This window comes from Periplaneta americana, chromosome 7, assembly GCF_040183065.1.
Source record: "Periplaneta americana isolate PAMFEO1 chromosome 7, P.americana_PAMFEO1_priV1, whole genome shotgun sequence".
NCBI classification, from domain to species: domain Eukaryota; kingdom Metazoa; phylum Arthropoda; class Insecta; order Blattodea; family Blattidae; genus Periplaneta; species Periplaneta americana.
In genome coordinates this window covers 150063534-150088708 of record NC_091123.1, presented here as the reverse complement: position 1 = coordinate 150088708, position 25175 = coordinate 150063534, and the positions used below count along the sequence as shown (strand labels likewise).

The 25175-nt window shown below is 36.4% G+C and overlaps 1 protein-coding gene and 1 long non-coding RNA gene across 14 annotated transcripts in view; one reads left to right on the top strand and one right to left on the bottom strand.

Moving 5' to 3' along the window:
* The window catches only part of LOC138703582 (histone-lysine N-methyltransferase 2C-like), a 235804-nt gene that overhangs the window by 9212 nt on the left and 201417 nt on the right, over nucleotides 1-25175 (top strand). For 10 of the 12 annotated variants that reach the window (XM_069831570.1, XM_069831575.1, XM_069831576.1 and 7 more), the window contains exons 3-12: nucleotides 1625-1796; nucleotides 4589-4849; nucleotides 8556-8840; nucleotides 11344-11441; nucleotides 11595-11867; nucleotides 13724-13843; nucleotides 16216-16382; nucleotides 18174-18364; nucleotides 22850-22995; nucleotides 24104-24207. In XM_069831570.1, the coding sequence (XP_069687671.1) occupies nucleotides 1625-1796; nucleotides 4589-4849; nucleotides 8556-8840; nucleotides 11344-11441; nucleotides 11595-11867; nucleotides 13724-13843; nucleotides 16216-16382; nucleotides 18174-18364; nucleotides 22850-22995; nucleotides 24104-24207 (1817 nt within the window). Of the gene's footprint in view, nucleotides 1-1624; nucleotides 1797-4588; nucleotides 4850-5370; nucleotides 5489-8555; nucleotides 8841-11343; nucleotides 11442-11594; nucleotides 11868-13723; nucleotides 13844-16215; nucleotides 16383-18173; nucleotides 18365-22849; nucleotides 22996-24103; nucleotides 24208-25175 lie in introns of those variants that run through there. The other 2 variants (XM_069831573.1, XM_069831581.1) reach the window with 2 other exon arrangements.
* On the bottom strand, nucleotides 4844-24180 carry LOC138703584 (uncharacterized). 2 transcript variants are annotated; one of them, XR_011333208.1, is made up of 3 exons: nucleotides 24072-24180; nucleotides 18163-18324; nucleotides 4844-5626 (listed from the first exon to the last, which is right to left on the bottom strand). It is a non-coding gene; the product is annotated as an uncharacterized lncRNA (long non-coding RNA). The 2 variants fall into 2 exon arrangements; XR_011333207.1 differs by lacking the exon at nucleotides 4844-5626 and adding an exon at nucleotides 17165-17494.

The following is a 25175-nucleotide window of genomic DNA, read 5'->3' as shown; positions in this document are numbered from 1 at the left end:
TGTTTTCTTTGATGTCCGTGGAATTGTGCATCACGAATACGCACCAGAAGGACAAACGGTGACAAAGGAGTACTATCACGATGTTCTCCGGCGACTCCGTGATGCAGTTCGGCGCAAAAGACCAGACATGTGGACGGCGAACAACTGGCACTTGCACTTGCATCACGACAAGGCCCCCGCACATTCATCCCAATTGATCCACACTTTCTTGGCCAAACATGGAATTACAACTGTTCGCCAACCTCCCTACTCTCCAGACCTGGCTCCTTGCGACTTCTGGTTGTTTCCAAAATTGAAGACACCGCTGAAAGGATCCCGTTTTGAGAGTAGAGAAGAGATAATGCGGAACGCGACGACGGAGCTGAACACCATTCCAAAAGAAGACTTCCAGATTTGTTTCCGGCAGTGGAAGGATCGGTGGGCTATGTGTGTGCAAGCACAAGGGGCCTACTTTGAAGGGGATTAGGGTCCCAACCCCGTCAGGTATTTGAAATATTTTTCCTGGCTAAAGGTCGGATACTTTTTAGACAGGCCTCGTATGTATACAAACATACAGGGTGTCCGATTTATCTTGTGCGCCTATTATAACTTTTTTGTTTGGATAGGTATTGGAATTTTTGTTTTTGAGCGTTATGTTAGAATGAGAGGCTAACATTATCAATTTCTCAAATAGCACTACATACTTTAATCATGTTACATTGATTACACACATTAAGACGAGTTCAAAAATGTATCACAATGTCACCTTCCCAATCAATAACAATAAACCGAAACAAAAACGTACTTCCAATGTGATAATGTTATGCTTTGAAAGTCACAGAAGATGTTCCAAATGCTGATCATTCACATTAATGCACATTCAAAGGCGTTCCCCGAAAGACCGTATGACTGTCCGGCATGTTGCTGGTTGAATGGACACACAAGCCTGTCGAATGCGTTGCTGCATGTCGTCTGGTGTTGTCAGACTGTTCTGGCACACACTGTTCTTTACAATTCTCCACAGGAAGAAGTCGAGTGGCGACAGGTCCGGAGAACGTGCAGGCCACTGTACGTGGATTGTGGCGTCGACAGTTGTTGTGGCTTGTTTACAAGTTAAAACAGCAAAGACACAACACACGACGTGTACTGATGTCAGTCATGTTTCTTTTTCTGTAAGTTAATGCACAAGATGAATGGGGCACCACAACAAATGGCACATTCTGATGGCATTCATTTCGCATTTTGTTGTTGTTGTTATTGATTGGGAAGGTGACATTGTGATACATTTTTGAACTCGTCTTAATGTGTGTAATCAATGTAACATGATTAAAGTATGTAGTGCTATTTGAAAAATTGATGACGTCACATGTATCTTGTACCATAATGTAGTTACATGCACCAAATCTCTACACTCATGTTAGCCCCTCGTTCTAACATAACTCTCAAAACAAAAATTCCAATCCTATCCAAACAAAAAAGTTATAATAACTGCACAAGATAAATGGGATATCCTGTATCTACACTTCATTGGGATAAAAGTAGTAGCTATGCCACAGACTCACAACAAATAGTTACATTTACTGTTTCAGTTGTATTCTCAGCAATAACAAGGGATCGCACTAAGAGAGATGATTTTTCTTTCTAGGGTCATCTTTTTCCCATTCACAAGATGAAGCTTCCACAGTGCAACACAAACATTCACACTTTAGTGGAAAACCCCTCAGTATTCGCAGAGGTCCAGGTCGGCCGAGGAAAGATAAGCCACCTTCGAGAACTTCCAGGAAAGCCCTTGGACTAAAATTAAAAAGGTGGAAGAGGTATACTTTTAATAATCCTTTATTAAGGACTCAGATGAATTTTAATTATGAATTAAGAGTTATTGCTATTAATCTGTGATTTTTCCTATAGACCTGTTCGTTATACTCATTTAGCAATATAGTCTCCACTGTTTTTTAAACCAGTGGACTCGTATTTAAATTATTCAAATTCGCTGCACTCTTTAATGTCCAGTTTGCTGATGAATTTTCATGTGGTAAATCTCACACGACCACACTTCACCAAACGAGGCAATTGGTTTAATACGTTTTTTCTTTGTCTTCTTCCTCTTCACAATTCTTCATGTTCTTTGAGTGGGACAACATTATCAGTGTCAGTTGTGTATTCAGTCAAAGTAATTATGTGAATGACAATCCAGCAAATTGCTGCCATTTTTAGCTCCAGATTTACTGATAAAGGTTACAGAATAAATATATGTTAAACTGGAATTTTGCTTATAGTGGTGTGTGTATCTATATATATATATATATATATGAAACTGAAATTTTTTTATGTTTAATTTGGTTGAGACCAGTAAAGAATTCCTTTACATTGGAAACTTTATTGCTTCACTATTTGTTATAATGACATTCACTGTAGTTTTGATTGGTTATGGAACTGTGACAAGGATGTCAGGAATAAATCAAGTCAAGTACTTGAAGTGTAACTTTATTACAGTTGACTTAATACCATTAAAAATACAGTGATAATATAAAAATTATTAAACTAGAAAAAATTGAAGTGAAATTGTGGTCATTTCAAGCCAAGTACCTCATGTGTACTGACTAGTTTGTGGGTCTGTGGTGTTAAGTGACCCACTGAGAATCTTTCTTTCTTTCTTTCTTTCTTTCTTTCTTGTAAAAATGGCTGAGTGTGGCCATAAGCCTGGACAAATAGAAAAGAAGTAGAGAGAAAAGGAGATGAGTGACAGGAAGAGAATATGATGAAAGAATGAAAATAGGAATAGGATGAGGAAAAGAAGGAAGAAAAGGAAAAGGCAAAGAAGGGAGAAAGGAAAAGATAACGAAAAGAGAAGGAGGGAAATAAGATGAGAAAGAAACAAAAAAGAAAGAGAAGGATATGAGCAAAAGAAGAGAAAAAAGAAAGGGGAGGAGATAAAGAAGAAATAAGAGAAAGACAAAAGTGTGGAAAAGGAAGGGCAGTAGGTAAAGAAAAAGGAAAAAGGCGATGAGAAAGGTGAGTAGATAAGGAAAGAAGAGATACAGGGAAGAATGAGAAGGAAAAAATGAAAATGAGGAAGAAATGGGGAAAAGAAAGTGAAGAAGATGAAGAAAAGGGGGGGGGAAGGAACAGAAGTTGAGGAAAATTAGAAGGAAAAGGATGAAAAAAAGAGAAGAAGAAAAGCAAAAAGTCAGAAAAAGGAAGGGAAAATGGCAGATAACAAGAGGAGGAGAAGGGTGGGAGAAAGACTTCATAGGTGTGTTGTAACATATGTGCTTGTTCAAACATTGCTCTGCCCATTCTTGTCTTCGCTCACATTCACTTTCAGAAATACTTCTGTCAAATTATCATTTAAACATTTTGCTTACAGTCTATACTAAACTAGAAAGATATTGACAGTTCTCTCCCTCACACGCTGGAAGGGAGCAACGTTGTAAAGTTGTGCAGTGTGGCTGGTTGTGCATCTGCCTGCTTGCTGTGTCAGAACTGAGCAGCTGACGTGGTAAATTTATATCATATGGACTCTTTGACTACACAAATATTATTATTATTATTATTATTATTATTATTAAAAACATAAGAGTGACAATGTGAATATGGTTCAGTGTGCAAGCAATAAGTAGTATAAACCATAATCAAGATTTCATGCTATAAATTTGATGTTATAAAGGAAAGATACAGCTTTTAGCTAGATGGACTATCTTACATCAGCTGATACTGTCTCGTGGAGAAGTTCGGGCTTATATAAATCTGAGTGTCCTAACATGATGAACAGTACAGAAAATAGTGGAGTGTGTGGTTTATTTGAGCCAGGCGTATCAGATGTTCTTATCAGCAATAATGACGCGGAATCAATTAGGCCTATTTCATTTTATCCCGATGACTTAAATAGAGTGAAAGATGATAGTAATCCTATTTCTGACGATCCTACAATGTGGATAATAAATTAATTCCTTCGCAATCATATCGCTAAATGAAGTTACATTACTCGAAATATGGATAGTGATTTAAAAAAATTCATACAGGCCATATGTTGACTTTCCGAGATATACTTAAGTAAAAGTTTGTTTTACAGAACCATGAGGAATGATGAGAAACAAGTATAGTGTCAGTTCTCTTCATTAACATCTTGCACCGATTGATTTTTTTTATATCTAAAACCTAAATTATTTATGATAGTGTGCAGAGAAGAAACATTGCCGTAGAAGATTCTGCATCTCTTAGTAAAATTTGTATCATTTTTAACGTAGTCGATAATATAAATTCGAAAACAATAGCCACTGCAGAACACTGTGACACAGTAACGAAGATTAAACTTATCCAAATAAAACAGCTGACTATCATGTGCTTGCTGTGAAACAGTCGGCAATGCCGATCTGTCACCATGGACTCTGATTGGGTGGTTTGAACAGTTACCATAGTGACACCTTGAAGTTGCTGAACTGTCAATACCTTTCTAGATTTGTATAGACTAGTAGTGGATTATATAGGTTATATTATGTTTTGTTATTTTAGTGCAAGTGAAATATGTTTATTCTAATAATTTGGTCATGCTTGTTATGTTATTGACACTTAACAACTCTAATTTAAAGTTGTTGTCTTTTCTTAATAGCAGTGTGTATGTTCGTGGGTTGACAAAATCACCAACTCTCCAGAAGGATGAATTACGGGACGGTGGCAATCCTGCACTAGAAGATGTTGAAGCCCCACCTGAGTCTCCAAGTCCTGTCAGATCTGTAGAAGACACACCAACAACAGCCACAGCTCCCCCTGTAGATTCCGAGACAGGGCAGGGCGAATGTTCTACAGTAGCAGTGCCCAAGACCGAAAAAATGGTAGCTCCAGAAGAACCTCCATATTTTCAAGAACAATGGTAAGATTATCTTCTATGTCATTGATGTTAGGTATGTTCTTATTTTGTTTGTGAGACTTTTGTTTCCTACGTCTGTATATCAAATATAAAAGTATGATTGCAGGGGAAGTAGAGATGCACTCTCTTTTATTCTGCTTGACATTTGAGTTCAAGTAGAAATATATTTAAAACATGCTTTAAACTATGCACCTTGCTACTGTTATAGTACTTTCTGGATATTGTTAATCTGGCATTCTGATAGTGCTGAATTTTTTATTTGACGTGAGGGCTCAAATCATTTCTTAGCACTATTCACACAAAACTGTGTTTTCTCTGTGCATGTTCCCATAGATTTTTTGCATTGTTTGCTAGAATTACGCACACAGTAATTTTCAAGTGACCCCATAGATACAATAAGTGTAGTGGATTGATATCTGGCAATGTCACTGGCCATGATACTGTGCCATTGTGCATCCCTGTTAAGGTGTGTAGAGAGGCTCCATCATACATAAACCATATTTGTTTCCTTACGTTTAGTGATAGAGCCTCAAGGAGACGTGACAGATGTGTTCTTAAGAAGTGCAGATATGAAGCTCTTTGCAGGAAATTTGGAAGCAGTTGTGGACCAGTGAGTTTGTCACCAACAGTTTCTACCCAAACGTTAGTAGAACATTCATGCCGAATGTTACATTATCCAGAAATGTTCGTTATCAAACTTATATACACATCACAAAAATTATGCTTCGTCTGTAAATATCACATAGTATGTGATGAATGTAAGATCCCAATTTTGAAGCACTGCAAAAAATAAAGAGCCTTATTTGACACTGTAGAAAGAAATAAAGCCATTCATTAAAACTTGCTTTTGTTCTGATGAACCATTTTCGATCTGGTGTTCACATAAACATTTTTTTACATCTTTTGTCTAGGAGCACACACACGAAGTTTTAAACATTGTTAAGATTCATCCTACTTGTACAGAACAGTAATTTACTTGACATATTTTCTTTCAGATTTGTTAGTAACAATTTTTATGTTTAGTAACTTAGCACATACATAAGTCAAGTATGAATTTGACTAAAAATTAAATGTATCAGTTACATTTTACAAACATTTAGAAAAAGCCTAGATTGTCGTACACAAATGTGATAAGCAAAGCAGGAACAATGTAGAATTTGAACGAAACATTTATTCAATTATATGACAATGGTTTCATGAGCTCTTTGACATTAAATTTCTGAGAAATTAAACAATTATTATTTAATACTCATGTGGTCTTAATCATTTACATATTAAATATCAGTATGCGTATTATTGTGAAATGTTACGCAAGTGTCATGTTAGAATTAAATTCAGATACTTTATAATAAAACTTTGAGTGATATAAATGATTTCAAAGTGAATGGGGATGGTGCTGTAGTGGGGGACGAGTTTGTTAAAAATAGGTTAATTTGAGTGTGTAAATAGAACAGAGAAGAGTGTGTGATCTTTTGTAGGTTAGGATTCCAATGTTTAATTAGCATTAAGAAAACTTAGAGAAAGCACACGTCTGAGATGAGAAAAATAGTAAAAATTGAAATTAGAAGGTTATGGGTACACCAATATGATGGTGAACCATAGCCATTAAGTGTGATGTATGAATAAATATGAATATGAATATGATCCTAGATCATATATGTAACAGATATGTCGGGCTTATAGGCTTTGAGGTTAACAACTTTTATCAGGTTTACTACGCTGCCATCTAGTTGTTACATAAGGAGTCACGTCATAATTCCCATTTGAATTGCATTAGCGACTGTGCTGCCATCTCGTGTTCGTTTACGGCGGACGGGTGGCGATCCTGGCGGTTGTTTTCTTCAAAGTGCTGCCGATTTTAACGTAGTGAGGAGTTATCTGTTACATATATGATCTAGGATATGATTAAAACTTTGAGGAGTGATTTACTATTGTAAAAAGAGAGGAAAAGAACTGTAAACATAATGCTCTGCACCTAATATCGTTACATAGCATAAAAGAAATTAGAGAATAATTAAAATAATCCTCATTCCATGCAAGAAGACTCTACACATCAAACAGAATATAGAATTCTTCTGTATCCCCAACTGCTGATTGGTTCTATGTTTGTACCAGAAAATGAGGCATGGACACATGTGTGGAACAATGACAAATGATGTGACTTAACAGATAATTATTTTAAACTAACAACCTAACATGACGCTTTGAATGCATGTGGGATTTTTTAAAGAATGCACTTACAATATGAAGTATTCACATCAAGTAATGGATTGTTTCTAAAGGGTCACATTGTGATGTTAAACCTTGAATTACCAGCAACTGTCTCAGCCGTTATAGTCTGCACTATTACTGTACATGCTGTATGTTCCAGGACGTTAACTTCACGCAATTTAACACAGCACAGCATCGACATTGTATTGTAATACAGCACAAGTAACAAAAACTGATTTAAGTGGTGATTGCATAATCTCCTTGTTATGTTATCATCATGACTCATTGTCAGTGGTCCGTTATCGACCCCACCTACAAATCACATTCTTTTTTAAGAGCCGTAATTAGTTTTCAAATATCTTATTCTTTTTCGTATTTAAAAACTGCAAATTTCCAATGACTTTAGAAACATATAGCAGGAAAGTTCAGGATAACAGGCAGGGTTTGGAATTGAACGGGTTACATCAGCTTTTTGTCTATGCGGATGACGTGAACATGTTAGGAGAAAATCCACAAACTATTAGGGAAAACACGGAAATTTTACTTGAAGCAAGTAAAGCGATCGGTTTGGAAGTAAATCCCGAAAAGACAAAGTATATGATTATGTCTCGTGACCAGAATATTGTACGAAATGGAAATATAAAAATTGGAGATTTATCCTTCGAAGGGGTGGAAAAATTCAAATATCTTGGAGCAACAGTAACAAATATAAATGACACTTGGGACGAATTTAAACGCAGAATAAATATGGGAAATGCATGTTATTATTCGGTTGAGAAGCTTTTATCATCTAGTCTGCTGTCAAAAAATCTGAAAGTTAGAATTTATAAAACAGTTATATTACCGGTTCTTCTGTATGGTTGTGAAACTTGGACTCTCACTCTGAGAGAGGAACATAGGTTAAGGGTGTTTGAGAATAAGGTGCTTAGGAAAATATTTGGGGCTAAGAGGGATGAAGTTACAGGAGAATGGAGAAAGTTACACAACGCAGAACTGCACGCATTGTATTCTTCACCTGGCATAATTAGGAACATTAAATCCAGACGTTTGAGTTGGGCAGGACATGTAGCACGTATGGGCGAATCCAGAAATGCATACAGAGTGTTAGTTGGGAAACCGGAGGGAAAAAGACCTTTGGGGAGACCGAGACGTTGATGGGAGGATAATATTAAAATGGATTTGAGGGAGGTGGGATATAATGATAGAGACTGGTAATCTTGCACAGGATAGGGACCGATGGCGGGTTTATGTGAGGGCGGCAATGAACCTTCGGGTTCCTTAAAAGCCATTTGTAAGTAAGTAAGTATAGCAGGTGTGCTTTCAGACATGGAACTAATTAACATCGCATTCTAGATGCCATAAAAAGGTTCTCTGTTCTGTACCCAATAGGAGGGGCTTCAGACACATGCATTTGTTTACATGCAAAGTCTTCTTGAATGGAATGAAGATCAGCAAAATATTGTAGTGTTGAATTGTGAATACGTTTCTCAATTTTCAGGCCGGGTAAAGTCTGTGCCCTCTGCAATTTGGGTGAGAGAAGCCAGCTAGGACAAGGAGACCTCATGAGGTTCACGTGTCCTGAAGGTTTCACACCACACAAGTCCTCCCCCTCAGTAACAGAGAGAAATGATGGTGTAGAGATGATGAGTCCCTCCTCCGAAACATACCCTGGTGATGTTGTGGATAGGGAGAGTATCAGCAGTGGTGGAGGAGATAAGAGCCCTAGGGGGAGCGGACCCAGTGCTGTCACTGTCAGGCGACAGAAGAGTATGGGCAAGAGTCGGTGAGTACCTGTGTTGCTTTTTTGTTGTAGAGTCTTTTCATTGTGGAGCCTCCGCCTTTTGTGGTGACAAAACACTATTTAAAGAATTGAGGGTGTGGGGTAAAAATTTGCTCATAAAGCACAGGGTTGTCCTTTCATATTTCCTCGATTTCAATTCTGTTTGCAGATATTGCATTCCAGGAATTAAAAGACAAAGAAAGTGGCCAAGTTTAGTCAGTAATTTTCTGAACTTGTTGATGTTGATATGACTGGTAGAGCCAGGACGAGAAGTTATGGCACCAGCGCAAGAGACGCATTTTAGTTTGTTTGCTTGGACTCGCCCTCACACTCAACTGGAGGGGTGTTAGGTTAGTTGGTTACTAGCATTCCGAGTGTTCAGATCGTTCTGCTACTACCGTTATTGCTAATACTGAAAACATTGTCCTTCTGAGCGCCCTCATTATGGCATTGTCTAAGGTGTGAAATCATAGAGTAGTTCATAAGTCAAGGACATGAAATAGCATACATTGTATGGAAATTCATATCAGAAGAGGTTGTAAATGGAATACCAATTCCATTGGAAAGCGTGTGTGCAAGAGTACTGGCTGCCACTGGTATTTCAAAGAGAACCTTGGCAAGAATTAGGAAAGAAGGGAAACATATTGAGGCAGAACAGCAGATTCTTTCTCGAGTCCGGAAAAATCACAGCCGAAGAAGAAGATTGTTGCAGCTGTAGACAGTTTTGTTGAGGAAGTCATGAGAGACTCCTCTATAATTTCTAGGCTACACATAAGCAGAGGCCGACTCTGCAATCGCAATGGATATCATTGTATGATTATGTGAAGAAAGTAGAGAACAGTTACATTGAAAGTGAGCACGTGATGGACAGTATTTTGGAGAGCATTTTCATAAACTTAGGGACATCTGATTCCAGCACAGATCAGTCGTCTGATTCGGACGGAGAATAAGAATATAAAGATGGAATAGCGGGCGTAATTCCATTAGGTACCTTTGGACTCTTGAGTAGGAAAGTGGTGATACTAAGGTAAGACTAATGTTTTTAGAAAGAGATGAAATGGATATGCCTGCCGCTCTGAGCTTGAGAACCGTAACCCAAACAACCCCCACTCCTCTATCCTGCTGACCGGCAATTTAAAACTTCGCGCAGGTTGGTGCCGTAACATCTCGTCTCAGCTCTACTGGTGTAGTTTGTTTAAAACATTGCATTAGTACAGATTCAGCAAGTCTGTGGTCAGTGTTCAAAAACAATTTAGATGTGTATTTGAGAAAGATCTAGCTGACCGAAAACCTGTAAGATGATGGTTTGCAACAATAGGTAGTATGTTGAAGAATCATGAAGGTGAATTTTGTCTCTCTGAAGAGCAAGTAGAAGATAACCTCATATCAACATATTCTGCACATGCATGTACCATGTGAACTGTCGATCTCTGTAGAATGCTGCACTAGATCATGCAAACTCCTGCATTTATATGCCTTTATTTTGCAAATTGTTAAAAAAAATAAAGCCAATCGACAAACCAGAGTCATAAAATGTTGCTATTGATTTTCTGGTATATATAATCAAAAGCACTGTTTCTTAAATATGTGTCTTTGTTTTCTCATGAAGCAATATTCTATATATCTGGGAAAGTTGTTGTTGTTTTCTAATGCCAGGCGTTTGACAATAAAGTCATTTGACCTCTTGCGCTCCAATATTTTTCAAAGATATTATCATGACCAGCCAATGAAGCACAGGTTAAATGGCAAGTTGTAGCCAATTTAAGTGAACACCATATTTTAACGTTTTGGTGGCTACTCCATTCACACACAACCCCCAGAATGTAACCAGAACAGAAGACCTTGTAATGGAAAATGTGGGCCCAGGTGTTCTCCAAGCTTAAAAAAAACGGTGTTCATACTGCAACCATTTTGGTGTAACCATAACATGTATAGTTACCAGCTGTTCGAAGGTTCTGCATTTTCCTTGTTAATTTACACATATTCATATATGGGGCTATGGAAATCTTACCATAGTCCAAGACTGTATGAGTCTTGTGTTTAACTCGCAACAGTCTTTCAGTTGTATAGTTCCCGATGGAAACATTAGTTCGACACTCTGTGACTCTTCGTTATTGTACAGACCCAGAAACAAAATTTGGTCCACCTGAATTTTCGAAGTCCCAGTTATAACATACTGTGCATACTCAGTAAAATTTTGTTTCTGGATCAGTACAAAGTCAGTTCATTTCACTTCATTTTAGTTTAGTCATTATTTTATTTGATAGAGTGCAGTATAGGTTAGATAAATTTACTCCACTTCAATAATTGATGGGTAAAGTAGCAGAAGTATTCTTTCACCTGTTGAAATAGTGAAGTGGGGGAGTTCACAGCTAGCATTTCAATTTCTTTAAGGACTGAGTAATATGTTAATCACAAACCTTAATGGCAAGTGTGATAACCACTGTATACAGAACAGTGTTTCATTTTATTGTTTTGAAATTAACTTGGTGATTTACATTTTCAGAAATCCTTCTCTTGCCAGTAATGCAGAACAGCTGGATGAACTAAGTGTGGTAGGATTTCCTGATGAACCTGATGTTGGCATTATATTTGAGACTTCAGGTATGCTAGCATTATTTCTACCTTTTTTTTTATAGTCAACTAAGTCAGTTGCAGTAATATTGTCATGATAATGTACTTACTGTGACCATGTCATGTTGCTTGAAAGACAAATGTCTATATTTTTCAGTGTTAACTGAACTTCTCTATTCGCAGGCCATTTCTACGTCCATCAGTCATGTGCTCTTTGGTCATCTGGAGTAACCAGAACAGAGGACCTTGTTATGGAAAATGTGGGCCCAGCTGTTCTCCAAGCTTCAAAAAAACGTTGTTCATACTGTAACCATTTTGGTGCAACCATAACATGTATAGTTACCAGCTGTTCGAAGGTTCTGCATTTTCCTTGTGCTGCAGCCTCAGGTGCTTTCCAGGACTGTAAAACTGTTACCATGGTCTGCAATCAACATTTAGACCAAGTACCGCTGTTATGTAAGTGGAATATTCCATGTCACCATAGTGAATCAACCAGAGTTTATATTGTACATAGATCAGAAACAACCTACCTTCTCCTCACTTTTCTGTTTGTATTTCCGTAGCTAATTCCTTGGTTTTTCTGTATTCTGACATGTATTTTTTCTATTTTATTAATTACTTATTTTATTTCTTTATTATTATTTTTTTTTTGTAATGGTGGTATCACGAAGCTGTGCTAAAATGTATAATCTTTTCACTGTAAGAAAAATCCTAATGTAAACAATAGCACGTGACTGAAGTGAGGCTTCATTGGCCGCTGTTTGGCGCCATAGATTCTCAGTACGTGTTCCCGCCTACTGTTGTACATTCTGTTTCATGTTAAACATTTCCCGTTATTCGTTAAGTAGACCTAACCTCACTACTGTGCATCCGTTTGCTCGGGAAACATTTACTTTATAATTATTGTAATTAAAACTCACTTAACTTATTATATACATTTAAGACTATTTGTTTTTCTCCGTTTTTGAAAGGGTTTCCACTCTTATGCTTAATAACCACACACACCGAGGATGCAGAAGCCATACTTCAGTACCACATGCTTACTGAACAACTACGAGCTCAAGTGACGCCAGCTTGTTACAAGAACAGACTACCTCAGTATTACGTTGGTATTCATCCGCGTTCATAGTACATAACAAAATACAGTATAAAAGTAGCTTTTCTTTTACGTAGCGTTTTACATATGGTGAAGTTATATGTTTCATCGTATTTAACAACTAGAATTCAATTTTTTTATTTTCAAAAACTGCAAGATTATGATTTCCAAATACGAACTATATTCTCCTGCGTCATGTGAGTGTTTTGTCTGGGAGCCAATCACGGGTTTGACAGCCATGTGCTTGTGTTTACATTAGGATTTTTCTTACAGCGAAAACAGTATAGATTTGGATTATTGTTGAGGTGTGTTTTAGGATTTTATAGAATTGTACGATTTTTTTTTTTTTCATGGTATACCATTATGTTTGTGTATCAGGTCGTGCAGCAGGAAACACTGTGGTGGATTTATAAGAATCATACAAATGAAAAGTACTTTTTGAGTAATTTTAAAACAATTGTCTAAGAAGTGCACACGACATGCAATTAAGTAATTACTTATCTTAAGTGGTCTAGCTAGCTGTTGAAGTTCATGGCCAAACCTGGCTGAGGGTGATGGATTTTAAAGGATGATGACATTGGAATTCTAAATGAGGCAGTAGATCAAGTGGACAGCTTCAAATACTTGGGGTGTACTATAAGCAGTAATATGAACTGCTGTCAGGAAATCAAAAGGAGGATAGCAATGACCGAAGAAGCTTTTAATAGAAAAAGGAGCATCTTCTGCAGACCTCTGGAAAAAGAACTAAGAAACTGATCAGGAGGAGAAAAGGGAATTGGTTAGGTCACTGACTGAGGAGAAACTGCCTACTGAAGGGTGCTCTAGAAAGAATGGTGGACGAGAGAAGAGTTCGGGACAAAAGAAGATATCAGATGATAGACGACATTAAGATATATGGAGCATATGCGGAGACAAAGAGAAAGGCAGAAAACATGAAATATTGGAGAAAGCTGGTTTTGCAGTGAAAGACTCCCTTGGACAGAACACTGAATGAATGAACATTCTTAGTAAGGGCTTCTCAAGGAGGGAAGTAAAGCTGTGGGTCCCATATCATAGATTGACAGTACTAAAAGAACTCTGTCTCTGATAGAGAGTCCCAGGCATGATTTCTAGGCCATTACTTGGAAAGACGTGTTTGATAGTTTTATAAATGTTACAAAGTCGCGATAATTCCTTTTTTTTTGTGTGTTGATTAATCTCATTTTACATGTTTCAGTGAGTGGTGAAGTGACGTGCGTGACATGTTTTGCACTGGGTGATGTGTCGAATCTGATGATGTGCACGAGCTGTGGACACCACTACCATGGAAGCTGTGTTGGGCTTGCTCTTTTACCTGGTAAGGTTTGTTATTCTCGTAACTCTTTACAGTGAAGCTTCGATTATCGTCTTTGACCAGTATTGTTTCTGCTTACTGTTGTTCACTATTTACCGTATTTCATTGCGTAATCGTCGCCATCACAGAATGGCAGCATCCTTATTTATACACAAACTGATCAGGACTAAAATTTCACTGCATAATCATCACATGGATATTTTTGTTTATCATAATCAAGAATTATTTTAAAATAATGTGCTGCCACTGCAACACAAAGTACCTTTATGATTAATCGAACGTGTGAGAAACAGTAGTGGCAACTGACGAAAGAGAATGAAGTGGGGGTGCGAGATGTTAGGACCAAGTCAGTAGCCATAAATGTCTTTAGTTAAGTACAATTTGTTGATTTTAAGTGGTGGCTGTTTATGAGTGTCAGTTACAAGCCTAGACAAATCATCTTTCCATGGACTGGTCCAGTAGTCAGATAATATCGACTTCAATGCATCAGATGTACTGATACATGTGATTCAATGATACTGTGAATGTTTTAGTCTATAAAAAAGTGTTTATAATTTAATAACACCACAGTAATTTTTATTTTTGAAGGTATTATTCACGTTACTGTTCCAGTATCACATCAATATTGGTTCCCCTCCTTCCTCTTCTGCTACGAATCATGCAACTTACTCCTGCTTGCTCTCACACACGCCCATTATATGGAAGCTGATCACTGAAATTTGACGCATCCAATCATTACCATTTTAATTTATTTTTCACATAATGGTCATACCATATATTTTCTTTAAAAAAAAAAAAAGGCATTAAAAATGCGAGTATTATGCGATGAAATACGGTAATACCATTAAATTCGATTGTTGTTGAAATTCTACTAATCATGGCTTTTGCTGAATTATGTATCAGTACATTTTTCCTGGTGACAAACTGGAGCATCTTGTCACGCACTCAAGTGTTTTGGATTTTTATGATTCGTGCAGCCAGGCCTAGACTTTGGGGGCTTGCAATCTTCACAGTTGATTATTATAAGAATTTAATCATAGTTATCAGTGAAGTTCATTGACTGCTACTAGCATGTTGGTTTTATTTTAAGCAGAATTACTCCTAAGAAAATGCTGTGTGGGTGAAAACAGTAACTAGTTATAGAAGTGTTACTGTTGTAGAATTTAAATTAAATATTACTGGTGAGTTTGAGGTAGATTAACGAATTGTGGGTATTATCCATGTGTACAATGATAGAACTGTTGCCAGTGTTCACAAAATTATCAATCTGTTGAATTATTAAAGTACCAGTAGTGAAAGTTGGTAATAACATCGTGAAAATGGAATATTTACTTTTAATGTGGACAAGGATAAAAAGAACGAACCATTCCATCTTTCGATCAACTTTCTTTCGTAGCCTGTACATATGTAATATTTCAGCACGTGCATATTTTTTCTGAGTAGATTGGATACAGCTGTTAGCTGTTAATATAAATGTGACAGTTATCAGCTATGGTTATTGGATGTTAATTTCATTGTTTGCAACCATTCCAAAATTAATCTTCTGCTTTATTACGAGCACATTCTCTATGCCCACTCCCCTTGTTTTGTTGTTCTCTAAAAGTTTATCAGTTGTTAAATTCAGTGTCATTGTCAGTAAACAAAAATGGCATCCTATCGAAATGCACAGTTCAGTGTTTATTTATTAAGCTTTCCTATTGTAGTTCTGTAAGAAATGTAATAGTTTCAATAATCTTTTCTTTAATTAAATTAGTATAATGGAATTAAGGGATTATATTTCTTGAAATACGTGATTTTTATGAGTATTTTAGCCTAAATGTTTTTTTATACAGTAGTGGTTACTGGACTTTGCATCATTTACCCAAGTATCGCCATCCATGAGTATTGTGTCGAAGCTGTATTTCTTTTTGTAGTCATGAGTGTTGTCCTTAGTGCACTATAGGAGGCGAACTATATAGCACAGCAAGATTATGATGATGATGACGACGACGACGACGACGATGACGATGATGACTACTGGAGTAGTGGTAGAATGATATGTGTTCCTTGGGTTTATTTTTATTTCGAATTGTCACTATACCATCTATTTAAATGATTCTATTACAGTATTTTTGATAACCATCGCTGTGTTTTAATGGTACAAATTAACAACGATAGTCGAAACGCCACTGTATTTTCTATACCAAAAAGTTCAGTAATATCAGACATTTTTGGCTGGTGGCATTGAATGTTCTTTCGTGCATTCATATAAATTTCCATGCATTTATATAAATGGTGACACGAACAAGTTTGGTACAACTTCTAGAATCACACTTTGTAACAAGAAAGTGTGTGCTGAAACTATGATATTCACAAAATTTGAACCCTCAATGCAGGTGTCCGTGCTGGGTGGCAATGTCCTGACTGTCGAGTGTGCCAAGTTTGCAGACAGCCTGAGGAGGATTCCAAAGTGATGTTGTGTGAAGCATGCGACAAGGCATATCACCCACAGTGTCTCCGTCCTATTGTTACTACCATACCCAAGTTAGGCTGGAAGTGTAAAGTAAGTAATTCAACTTTTTTCTGCCTTTTAATAAAATAGACTGAGAGAATGTTTGACCTTTCATTAGTGATTTAACCTTTAAAAGCCGGAAGACTTATACCACTATTGCACGCAAATTTCTAACTCTTAAGCACGAGTTTGTATACCTGCATAATCTGGTAAATTCGTATTGGGTTCATTAGCTGAGCGGTTTAAGGTGCACAAGATATGTCCGGCCAGCATATTGTGCCTAAAGGTACGGTCACACGTCGCTACTTTTGCAGCGATGCAGTACAAAAAACTGCGCAACTCTCGTACTGCGACGTGTGAACAACGGTGCAACCCAAAAAGTAGCGGCTGCCGAACCTGCTGCTCGCTACTTTTTGATGCTACGCGCAGCTTAAAAGTAGTGACGTGTGAACAGGGTTCTCAGGGTTGCAGCCGCAGCATTTTTGATATCGGTTTTGTTGAAACTTTTGCTGCAGTTGCGACCAGTGTTGCCACCCATATGTGCCAATGATACTTTTATTGTTTGGATGTATTTTAATGTTAGATGTGATGAAAATAAATTATTTGTAACAGCTATTAAATGCACAACACAGTCTGAGCATATTTGCTGACGATATAATTCAATTTTTTTAATTTTCTGTAGCGTAGTTTCAAACAGGAGGGTTGCCAACATTGATTACTTGAATATGCTGTTGGTTATCATTTAAGTATATAGGCGTTTTTAAAAGCTTTATAGTAAAAATAATGCCAATTTCTGAATACTAGTTAGAACAGAAAAGCAAATAATAGATAAGTAAGCTTTCGCATGAGTTTATTGATAATGCGAACATAACCACAAAATGTACATTGAGAAGTCAACACGGAGATGGAAACCTGCAGCATGACTGCGGCTGCAAAAGTAGCGCCTTGTGTGTGAACAAACTCGCAACCTCCAGTTGCCACTTTTGCTGCACTCAGGTTGCGCAGCACGAAAAGTAGCGTGCAGCACACTACTTTTGCCTTACGTGTGAACACGACATGCAACTTTTGCAGCTGCAGTACAAAAGCTGCGCAGCAAAAGTAGTGATGTGTGACCGTACCTTAAGATCGCAGGTTCGTGTCCCAGCCACTGCAGTCAATTGTGCCTGTGGTAAAGGATGGGGAGGGTCCATGTAAAACAATTGGTGTAATGGTATGCATGAAAGCTAACGAGGTTTCAGTTGACTGCAGTTGAAATGATTTTGCTCCTTTAAAAAAAAAATTACAAAGAATTTTAAAAATTATTTTAATCAAGTGCAGTGTCCTTAATGCTGTATAAAATTAAAGAATATCAACATATTTTATATATAATGTATAATTTATAACATATTATATCACGTCATGACCATAATGCTAGCAATACCACTATAGTGGTAGTTCGGCTCTGAAAGGTTAAGCAAATATTACAGGATATGCTAAAGGAATTACAATAATGTTGCTCAAGTTCGTTTTAAATTAGGTATCCATAAAGAAATTGAATAAAATTCTGTAAATACAAATCATAATAATTTTAACAAATTCAGGTTTTGAACAGTATCCTTAAGAAATGAACTCAGAATATATATGACATTTTCTCATTTTCTCATTCATGAATCTCTGTGAGAATGCAATAAATTAAGTGCACAGACTGGCAATATATGATGTATAAAGTAACATACTTTTCTGTTATTTATTATAATAATATAAATGCTGTCTGTATTCTGATTAAAAATGTCCCTTTTGTGTTTGGTGCATAGAATTGTATTAGTACTTTCCTGGTTGTTGTTATACTTACTTTATTTACAGTGTTGTCGAGTGTGCAGTGACTGTGGGTCCAGAACACCAGGTGCCGGCTTGTCTTCACGGTGGCATGCCCACTACACAGTGTGTGACTCGTGTTATCAGCAGCGTAACAAAGGTTTCTCATGCCCTCTCTGTCGGCGAGCATATCGTGCTGCTGCGTACAGAGAAATGGTTCAGTGTGCACTCTGTCGCAAGTAAGTTGTATTACTTGTTTTGTTTAATGGTACAGGGCATTCGTGAAGTTAACATACCCACAGTTTAATAGTAATATGCGTTACAAGAGCGGTATGTTGAAGTTTTCATGTTCGAGGAAAAGTTTGAAAAAAGCTAAACATAGTTGAGCTTTTTTAATTTCCGAGAATTGAAAGAAAACATACCACTCATGTATCGTACATTATTTTGTGCAAAGATCGTTTATTACATGCCTGAAAGAGGAATTTCTAATTAGTTGCAATGAAATCTCCATCTTGGTTTCTGTTCAATGATGGCAAATTTGCAAAAAAAAAAGAAATATCTATCTTCAACATTGTTGCTTTAAAATGTTTTCTGTGTTTACTATACTCCAGGGGCCTGTTTCTCAAAAATACTAGTTTAGTAGTTCACCAGTTACTAGTTACTAGAGTATATTTCACCAGCTATAGTAGATTCTGTTTCTCAAACTATTTTACCAGTCTAGTAACTTGTGACAATTTTTCACTAGTCACATGATCTGTTTCACTAGTCAGCTGATTGAGTTTATAGCCATTGGTAGGTATTGTTATTTGATATTAGAAGTCTAAGTTGTTTGTGTTTTGGTTTTGATTTCTCTTTTCGGTTGAAATTCAATCAGTTGAAAGCAAATTAACCATACTCAATATGATTAATGAATCAAAGGATTATTATTCGGTGCTTTTTCAAGCATGTTAACAAAAAATGATGAAGTAAACGAATGGACAGAAAGTGTTGTAATGTGTGGGGCTATGGAACTGATACCTCAGAACAAAGATTATGCATACGTTAGGGACACTTACTGGCCCAACATTAAGAAAGTAATTTTGATAAGTACCAATTCAAGTTCACAGTATCGTAATATGAACATATGATGTAGCTAGTGGGTCTACTGCTGACATGAATGCCACTTATGACTTGATGAAAAATTCGCTAATTTTTTTTCAGTTTTATATTTGATCTATTCATAAATTATTGTCGTTTTATATTTAATTTGTAGGCTAAAGTTGACAATGCCAGAAGAACTGGCAGTGGAGGATGAAAGCCAGTAAAAATTACTGCAGTTGATGAATTGGTATTATATTATTAGGAAAAAATTCTGCAACTGTTGCTGGTCTAGGACAGAAAGACTAGACAGCATTGGAAAGTAATCAACATCCCGATTTGTAGAGCAATTTGTATTTGAAGCTTTGCTGATAATGCAAGACTTCTATTTTTTTTGTCTTGTTATGGCAGGTCCCACTATATTTAACAACTTTTCAAGCTTTTCAGTACTTTACCTAAACTGTTCATTATATTTAAACAATGCTCCCGTAAAGGAATAATAATTGTTCTTTCTCGATATAGTTTTAGCTCTTCTCACAACTTCATCACTTCATTTGGAATCACCAAACAAGATATTAAAAGAAAATAACTACAATATTTTGTTTTATCTGAGAAAGGTTGTTACTGGTAACTGATAATGTAGAAATCATCAGTCTTTAGAGTCTTGTAGGAATATTCCTGTTGAATACTAGTGTAAACAACTAGATTAGCATTTTGAGAAACAGAATCACTTATGAACTGGTGAAATCGACAATATTACTAGTCTGTGAACTGGTAACTACTACTTTACCCTTGTAGTTTCTAGAAACACAGACTTTTACAATAAACTAATATTACTAGTGTACAGACTAGTATTACTAGTCCATGAGTTTTGAGAAACAGGCCCCAGCAGGCCGTGATATACGTCTGTCTTTTTTTTCCCCCACTCTATAAATGCGAACTTAAAACAAACGATAAGGTTATGTAATGATTTATATTTCATTTTAATATTTTAACAATATTATTTATGGGTAAAAGGCGGCCAGAGCGTGGTGCCGACCACACCACCTCAGTCTAGTGCCGAGGTCATGGAAAGCATGGGGCTCTACTTCCATGCCCCCCAAGTGCCTTCATGGCATGTTACGGGGATACCTTTACCTTTTACCTTTTAACAATATTATTTATATAACATATTGCAGTAATAACATCGGCAAGTTTAATTTTGCCGGTCAAAGTAGCTGCCATGATAAGTCTGGAATCTTATTGATTTTTTCACGGCTCCCTTAATGTTACTTGCATCACGAATGCAGTAACTTTAGTGGAGTTGTAGAGTTTACTTAATTTTTGCAAATATTTAAAAACAATAATTAATAGTGCAATTTAGGTGAAATTGTAGTGGGAAGTTTCCAATTTATAATTATTACTATATTGAACGTCTCTAAAAATAATATGTTAAAAGCCTAAAGCAGTAAAATCAATATGTCACTTAAGCGGTAAGAAAAGGGAAATTGTTATGTGTGTTAGGTTGGGAATACTGAATGTGGAATTTTAGACTTTTCGCGGATTGGTTTTGTGCGGAAACCAAGCAAATATGCACGATCTCGCACAAACATTTATTACCAATTTATTTTGCCTGTTATATAAATGTGTTTTACACTGAAATGTAACAACTTTATACAATCGTACATAACAATGCTTATGTAATGTGGCACAGTAATAACCTTTTGAGTTCGATTCAAATAATTGTCATATGAAAATAATCTTCTGCTCAATCAGAGGATTTCTTTGGTAGAAGTATAGTTTCTCTGCGAATCTTACCAGGAATGGTGGAATTATGGCATTGTAAATATCTTGATACTCCAGCACCAAGTTAAGGACGCACTGTGCCAGCTGCATGCCTATTCATAACGCAGTGTTTGTGAAAGACACTGAGAATTGGGAGGCATGAATTACCCCACATTTTTGTGCTGAAGAGGCCAGATTAAAAAAAAATCACAAGCACGTAGGTGTAGTGGCAGAATTGGCATTTTGAATTTTGGGCGACATTCAAGTGGTAGAACTTAATTAGTGTTGACAACCTTTAATTGATGGTTCCAAAACTCCTGCAAATTTTAGTGAGAGAGAGAGAGTTTTTTTTTCTTGTGTGTGTGTGTGTGTGTGTGCGTGCGTGCGTGCTCATTAATTCCGTCCTTAGTTTAATGTCTTGATGTTACATATTTGTACCAATGACTGAATGTTGTTACATTGTACTGTATAGTTATATTACTTTAAAAAAATTAATTTTTTTCCTCTGGTATATCTTGATTTCCTGGGGCGTATCATAGAAGCTGGAAGTTGATACTGTTGACAAACTTAAATTCCTTCTTGTGAGCAATTACCATTGAAGTTTTTGTTACTGGCCATTTTCCACCTTTCTTCCCAATTTCGTTCTTTGAGGTCATTTCTTAGTTTTTCTAATTTTTGGGATTTGTATATAATGTGATCCACCATTTGCTCTGGAGCATTGCATGTGCATTGTGGATTATCCATAATCTGAAAACGGTGATAATAGGACCTGAGCCGTCCATGCCCAGTTAAGAGGACTGCCAGGTTTGGCATAAGAGAGATGTTGATTTTTAGCTTTTTTTTTACCGTGGGGAAGAAAGACTTGGTTCTCCCTTTGTAGTCATTTGCCATTCCCTTTCCCATTGATCTTCACTCCTTTCCCCCCCCCCCCCCCCTCTCTTTTACTATGTGGCTTTCGGGTACTCTCTGATAACTGATTTCTGAAGCAGTGTCTACTGCTGCTTTCTTCGCAAGTTTATGTGCGAATTCATCCCCGTGATATCCTGCATGAGCTTTTATCCAGCTGAACTCTGTCGTCCAGTTTTCATCTTCCAGGATCTTAACTTTTTTCCTAATAGCGTCTATTAATTCGTTGTGGTTGTTGGGGTTTCTGAAGAGTCCAGCGTTATCTGGCTGTCTGTATGTATTGCTGCAGTCCTCCATTCCTGTCCAATTGTGCTGAGTTCCTTCATCTTTTCCAGAGCTTTTATAATGGCTATTTGCTCAGCCTGATTGTTAGAACATTTTTTGTGCAACCGAAATTTCATCCTATGTATTACGTCTTGATTCGTAAGTGTGGCGATTCCCGAACCTACTCCATCTTCACTCCTGCTTCCATCGGTGTATACTTCTAGTGTATGGTCCGCGTTCATCCTTATACTTTTAATTCTGACGAAATCAGCTGGATGTCGCCAGTTTTCATAATGTTTGGGAACATCTAGTTGTAGTCCTGCCATTTCTGTGTTCTTTGTTGTAACGTACAGATCAGCAATCTCTTCCATTTTGATTATTATTGGGATTAGCCCTGTCACCACGCATAAGGCATCATTTGATGTAGTTCTAAAGGCTTTGGATATTTTTATATTTATCAATCTCTGGATTCTCTTATACTGTATTTTATTTGATTGTATTGCTTCTTTAATGCTTCTATCCATACTGGCGCACCATATGATAGCAGTGTTAGAATTGCACCCTTGTACGTAATTTTTAATGCTCTGTGCTGCAGTTCCCAGCTGATTTTTGCAGATTGTGTGTGCACGTGCGCGTGTTTTTTTTCTCTCATAGTGTCATTTTATTAAGTGTGGGTATTAGTATTTTATTCAACATATTATTTGGTATTTCAGGTTTGTTCATGGGACCTGTGATGCAGAAGCAGATTTGGCGACATACAATCATAAGAAGGAATGTAATCCTGACTATGAATACATCTGTCCAATCTGCAAGTCTCGAACACAGCAGGGAAGACAGATGCTTCTTAAGAGGAAGGACAGTAAGTGTTTTATCGAGTTTATGCTTATTCCTGATATACTTTGATTGGACAGCCACTATATTATACACAAAAATTATTTTAGTAGGACTAGTCAAATGTGGCAGTTGGATAGTGTGTCCCCTCTTCCCACCTTTTATCTTCGCGTCATTTCTATTCACCAACTTCATACCCAGTCAGAGGTACTCTTGCCATTATTCTGTTTTCTACGTGGCTAAAGGGCTATTAATCCTGGTCACATTCCACACATTGCCATGCTTACATTAGTTGTGTGGAATGTTCTAGCCTCAGCAAGGTTTGTGAATGATTCTGCACATATTGTCACTTGAGATTAGTGTTATGGCAGTAGTGGCCAGAACAGAATTCGTATTGTAATATGAATATATATATATATATATATATATATATATATATATATGAAATTCAATTTTTTTTTAAAGGAATTCCAGCAATAAGTGTTGCTTTAATTGCGAAATCTTAATAACAGTAATGTATTTTTAAGTAATATTTTCATAATTTGTGTTTTTTTTTTTCGATGGCATATTTTTCCTCCATTTTATCAATAAACGAACGTAGCCGTGTATTAAAATCTATATAAATTGTTGCTGAAGATACTGCATATACTATTCTCATCATGTTTAATTATCTTAAGCTAGTTTTACAGAACTTGCGTGTATGCAATTTTAAAATGACACCGCCAATTTGGCCATAACACCGAAATTTTAATACTAATTTTACTTAAAGATAAGCTACTTTCACAGAACTCTAGTCATATTTTACTATATTTCTCAACAATTAATTAGAAAAGTATTATTCTTTGAAAAAGTCATGTCTTCTGATATTTCTTGTTAATGAAGAATGTTATCTAAATTTGTTCTCATCAATAATCCATAATTATTGAAGCAGTTTGTGTATTTATTAATGATATCAGTAACATCATGGCTTTTTGTTGTGTAGAATTAGACGAATTATGAAATTATGTGATAGACATAAAGATAGGTAACAAATTAGTGACAGTTTTTTTATTGATATTAATTTTGTGTGTTTTGAAAACATTACATAAAGAAACATTACCGTACCTTATGTAATAATGTGTCTCTTCCTCCTGAAGGCACAGAAGACATTGGCATTGATTCTAGTCTGACAGGGTCTCAGGAATCTCTGTATGGTGGAGATGATTCCAACATGGAGGTGGACTATTCCTCATCAGATAAGGTAAGAAACATGGTGATTAAGATTTATCTCAGTGTTTGTTCTCAAGGAATATTACAAGCACCAAGTATAGAAGATAAGAATATTTACTCAAGATTTTATAGCCTCTTGACATATTTTTTTATCCTCCTGTTTTTATATATTTGATTTTATTCTTAACTTTTGCCAAGCCTTCAGTGATTGCATTACTCATGACTCAATAAAAAGTGAACTGATAGAGCCCAGGAGAATTTAAGTAGAAAATGTCATTTAGAAAGTTATGTAATGCAGTTAGATAAGATGAAGTACATAATGAGCAATTCATATGTACTTTGTATTTATTATGGATGTATTCCTGTTTTTGTAGTAAGATAAAGTGTGTGTGTGTTTTTTTTTGTATCTTAAATAAGTTTATTATGTGATAGTATTATCATATATGGACTTTCAAAACATCTGACAGTGAATTGGTATCAGTATAAGCACACAGTCAAGTAAGTAATGAATTTAGTCTCTATTTGTTACCGTTGTTATTTTGTATATAACATTACATGTAACATAATGTGTAATAAATGTACATATTTCTGGATCAATCATATCTTGCTTGGCAAAATGCACATCATATGAAAGAAGTCCTTGAACTCGTGAAATTTAAGAACTGCTATACCTTTTAGCCGGTATTAAAAATGCCGTTTAAACCTTACATTCAGTTTAAGCTGAAGTTTTTCATTCTGCTTCCTATTATAAATCTTAACTACCAGTTAATCTTGAGTGAACTTGAATTTGACTTGATCGGCAGTCTTCTGCCGTTTAAACTGCAGTTCAAGGCTCAACAGTGTAAGATGGTGGTTCCTGCAATACACATGGATATTGCAGATGTTTTCCAAGAACTTATGAATGACGACGAGTGAGTGATCAATATTACTGAATGACCATGGCAGCCAAGAATTTTTCGAAATAGAGTGCACGACTTTGAAATGTAAATGAAAATGAGT